At 37.2% G+C, this 4,379-nt stretch overlaps 1 protein-coding gene across 1 annotated transcript; it reads right to left on the bottom strand.

Moving 5' to 3' along the window:
* Positions 1-647: 647 nt before the first annotated feature.
* Positions 648-1,586, bottom strand: LOC126513993 (olfactory receptor 1496-like). Its single transcript, XM_050162639.1, has one exon. It carries the CDS (start codon positions 1,584-1,586, stop codon positions 648-650), a length of 939 nt encoding a protein of 312 aa, XP_050018596.1.
* Between the last annotated feature and the right edge of the window lie 2,793 nt (positions 1,587-4,379).

Raw genomic sequence — 4,379 nt, 5'->3', positions numbered from 1 at the left:
CCCTAAGGTTTTGGCTTGCTCTTAGCAACCTATTCCTCATACTGTATTGTGTTGTCTACCTTTAATATAAGGATAAGAACTTAGTCTTAATGCAACCTGCTATTCTATGCTTCGGTTGATACTGATGGGAGGACTACCCTTTTTTAATTGATTTTTATTGAGCTCTGCATTTTTCTCTGCTCCTAGACTGCCATTTGAACAGAAAAAGGGGAGGAGTGGATTGAGGGAAGGTAGAGGGAAGGTGAAGAAAAGGAATGTGAGGAGAGGAAGAAGGAGAAACTGATTGGGGTGTAAAACGAATAAATGAATTAAATAAAAACAATAAAAACAAAAACAAAGAAACAAAAATATCAATCAAATGCGGTTAGTTCCACCACTGTAAGTCTTACCTTGCTACAAGAGATGACCAGTTGAAACTCGGTATACCCCATTGTTTTGTTGATCTCACTGTGATCTCCCTCATAGTTATCAGGAAATTTTGACTACACTAATTTTCAACACTTCTATTCAAATGTTCTCCAATTCCAACCCCCTCTCCAAGAACTCTCTCCTTTCGTCTCATCTTTTCATTCACTGATACTGATTCCTATCGCTCCTGTCTCCTTCCACCACATTTCGCCAGCAAATGGCGAGCCCAAGTGCTACCATTACAAAGAGATACTCTTGTCATAGATAACTCTTCTTAGAGCCCTCTTCATATCACTGTTCCTCAAGCTGTAGATGAAAGGATTCAGCATGGGAGTCACCACTGTGTATATCACAGCCATAGTAGTCTCCTTTACAGTAGAGTTATTGGATGATGGACATAAGTAGAGACCAATAATCGTCCCATAGAACAGTGAGACTACAGACAGGTGGGAACCACAGGTAGAAAAGACTTTGTGTATGCTTTGGGTAGAAGAAAACTTGAGAGTGGAGGAGACAATCCTTGCATAAGACATAACAATGAGTAGGAATGGTACAATAATGATGGGCCCACCCATGATAAATATCATCAACTCATTAACAGAAGTATCTAAGCAGGCCAGCTTCAGGAGTGCAGATATGTCACAGAAAAATTGGGGGATCACATTGTTCTCACAAAAAGACAATCTAGCCATGAGTAGGATGTGCATCATGGCATGAAATATGGTCAGCATCCACAATGGAATCAATAGACTAGCACAGAACTTAGGGTTCATGATGCTGGTGTAATGAAGGGGGAAGCAGATGGCCACATAGCGGTCATAGGCCATGGCCACAAGAAGGAAGCTCTCCATATCTCCAAAAACCATAAAAAAGTACATTTGTGTCAGACAATCCGCATAGGAGATGAATGGGTCTTGGGCCTGCATGTTCTTCAACAATTTTGGCATGGTGACTGAGGAAAAACAGAGGTCAGAAAAGGATAAGTTACTGAGAAACAAGTACATGGGAGTGTGGAGATGGGAATCCAGTAGAATGAGGATGATGATGATGAGGTTCCCCAGGACAGTGATGAGGTACATGGCCAGGAACAGGGCATAGAACAGGTGCTGGTGCTCTGGAGGGATGGGCAGGCCCAGGAGGAGGAACTGATGAATGAAACTTTGGTTGTTTCCCATCATGATCTGACCCCAATGACTTTAAGAAATATAATTAACAGTTTTATAAACTCCCAGTGGTTGAATATGTATGAGTTCATAGACCAATTCTAGTCATTCTTTCATTTCTTTACTTTAAAAAGATTTTTTCAATTTTTTATATTATTTAATCTTTATAATTTTTGCTCCACTACAACATGCAGCTTCCTAAGTTGTTCTTGGTAATAGGTTGCATACAAATCCAGTCCTTTAAACAGTGTTGGCAACTGCCCCGCCAATTCATCTCAATGACCTAATAAAATCAGAAATGTATTTTTACACACATGACATGTCATAAGTTCTATAGTTGTTAATATTACTCTCATCAAAATGATTGTAACCTTTACATCAAAATATGTTCAGTCATTATAGGCATGGATGGCTTTTCCAAATGTTGCTTTATCATATTCTAATAGTCTAGTATTGCCTAATGACTCATAATTGCTCTGTTATACAAAAGGTATTGACATATCTACTCGCTGCCTGCCTTCTTATTCTAGGCACCTGTAGTTCAGCTCATTCTACCGTTTTATTCTGTGAATTTTCTTGAAGGATTTTTGTACACACAATTTCATCATTTTAAAAAACTTCCCAAATATACACAAATACTTTAATGTGCTAGATTCCCATTTAAAAGTCAGCTGTGGCTGTCTTTCTAACCTCAGAATTCACTACCTCATTGCTAACTAATAATCATCCTTGTTTTTTAACAGCCATCAAATACTCAATACATCCCAAGAGAAATTCTCTCCTCCCTTCCAAAATCTTTCTCCCATATCTCCTGTCTCTCATAATGTAATAAAAGGTATTCAAAACCCATTATATGAATTTATTGCACTTCATTTTTTCTTACTTTGAACTCTAAACTATAACATCCTAAATATTCTTATTTTCATCTTTCTCTTACTAGACATTTAAAACAATCCAATCATATTCTTAGAATTGGACACCCCAATTTCTTATCTGAAATATTTTAGTCAGCACTAATTTCAACCCATGTCCCATGTTTCAACAATATTTACTTCAGTATATTTAAAACACACTAGGATTCTCTGATGGAAATACACTCTTCTCTCTCCTGATACATTACTTAGATGACTATCTTGTTCTTAGGGGCAAAATTCCTAACATGTGCACAACCAATACTTGTTTGCCTGACTTGTGGCAACCTCTACAGCCCAATATGGCCTCATATGGTGCCTATATTCTTCTATTCATCAATGTTGTACTTCAAATTGAAGCTTGTGTCTCCATAATTTTGGATTTGATATTCTCCATGTCTATCACATCCTCTCATTTGTGGTGTGACTTATCTAACTTATCCTTCCACAATATGACATGACATGACATATGCTAAGTTGAATTTTTCTTGAGTCCCTACACACAGTAACACCTGCTACCATAATCCCCCAACATCTTGTACAATCTCATATATTCTGATGACCCTGACCACAGCTATTGTTGCCAGACTTAAAATTCATGCAAGAAAGGACATTCATGCTCTTATCCTGATGCAAGTACATCATCCTTACCTCGATGTGACCCAGTGTCCATGAATATTTTCTGGATGTCCTGTAGCCTGAGACATAGAATCTTAAATTTAAGGCAAAAATGCACATTAAATCAAAATAATTGCTCTTCTTTAATCTCCCAAGAATATGAATTCACTAACCTTGAGATTTTACCATGAAAACTTGATACTCTGTGATTAGTTTTACAGGCATGATTGTATTTATGGAAAGTATTACGGTTGTAGAGGCATTTTTCCTTTTTCCAAAAATACTAATGACTCAACTTTTGTGCTTCAATTCATATGATTCCACAGATAGTGATGAAGGAAAATAATTACAATGAATATTCATGAAGACAAAAAACAGATATGAAGCAGTAGCTATGTTTAATCCTTCACTGAAATTGATCTTCATATATTTATACCTAATTATTTAATGTGAGAGTTAATTATTGTAGGAAGTAGTATGGATCTTGATGACAATTTTGGTCAAAATGATCTTCACGAAGATGGTCTATATAATTAACACTTAAATTAGTAACTCACATTATCAAAGAAAGTAACTCTAATCTCTAATAATGTAATAATCTTCGCATGAACAGCTGAAAAAAAACCAAAATCTACAGTTTCTCAAGAAACATCATCCAGACTGCCTTGGATTTGAAACTGTAACCTTCACTCTTTGCAGGGTCTCTAATCTACAGACTTCTCAATTCCCAATTATGTGGGCTTCATCTTGAAATAGTTCTTTGTCCTGTTCTGGTTTCTTCTACATCATTCTCTCTAACAAATCCCAGTATATATCAAAGGCAAAGAAAATCAAGGAGAAGCACAAAGAGATATAAGGACAGAGCTTGAACATTTAGCTCAGTGGTACTATACTTACCTAGCATGCCCAAGGCCCTGAGTTCACCTCTAGATGAAACAGACAAAGAAAATTAATGACACCCAGGGAGATGGTAAATCCTTTCACTGACACTATCAGACTGAGCTCAGCTGCTGGGGTCTCCACCCGCTAAAGGTCACTAGGGCAGCGGCACTAAAAATTTCAACATTCTGAGGTTATGTTTGGTGACAAAGGAAGAGCACTACAGGAGAAATTATGCACCTAGTTTCTCAGTACTATTCGTATTCTGTGAATAAGTGAGCCCATGTCTCATGTAGGCTTACATACAGATATTGCAAAGCAGAGGTTATCTGAGAAGCTTACTGCTGGTGACCTAATGGACTTCTCTTCTTCAATTTTTCAACTCACAATTCTTGATCTC

Source organism: Alexandromys fortis, unplaced genomic scaffold, assembly GCF_014885135.2.
Source record: "Alexandromys fortis isolate MF-2015 unplaced genomic scaffold, M_Fortis_MF-2015_v1.1 scaffold_84, whole genome shotgun sequence".
NCBI classification, from domain to species: domain Eukaryota; kingdom Metazoa; phylum Chordata; class Mammalia; order Rodentia; family Cricetidae; genus Alexandromys; species Alexandromys fortis.
Note: the sequence above shows the minus strand (reverse complement) of the source record. Positions and strands in the feature narration are given on the sequence as shown.

Excerpts from the sequence above, each read along its gene's own strand:
- LOC126513993 (XM_050162639.1), bottom strand. The coding sequence starts at position 1,586 with ATGATGGGAAACAACCAAAGTTTCATTCATCAGTTCCTCCTCCTGGGC.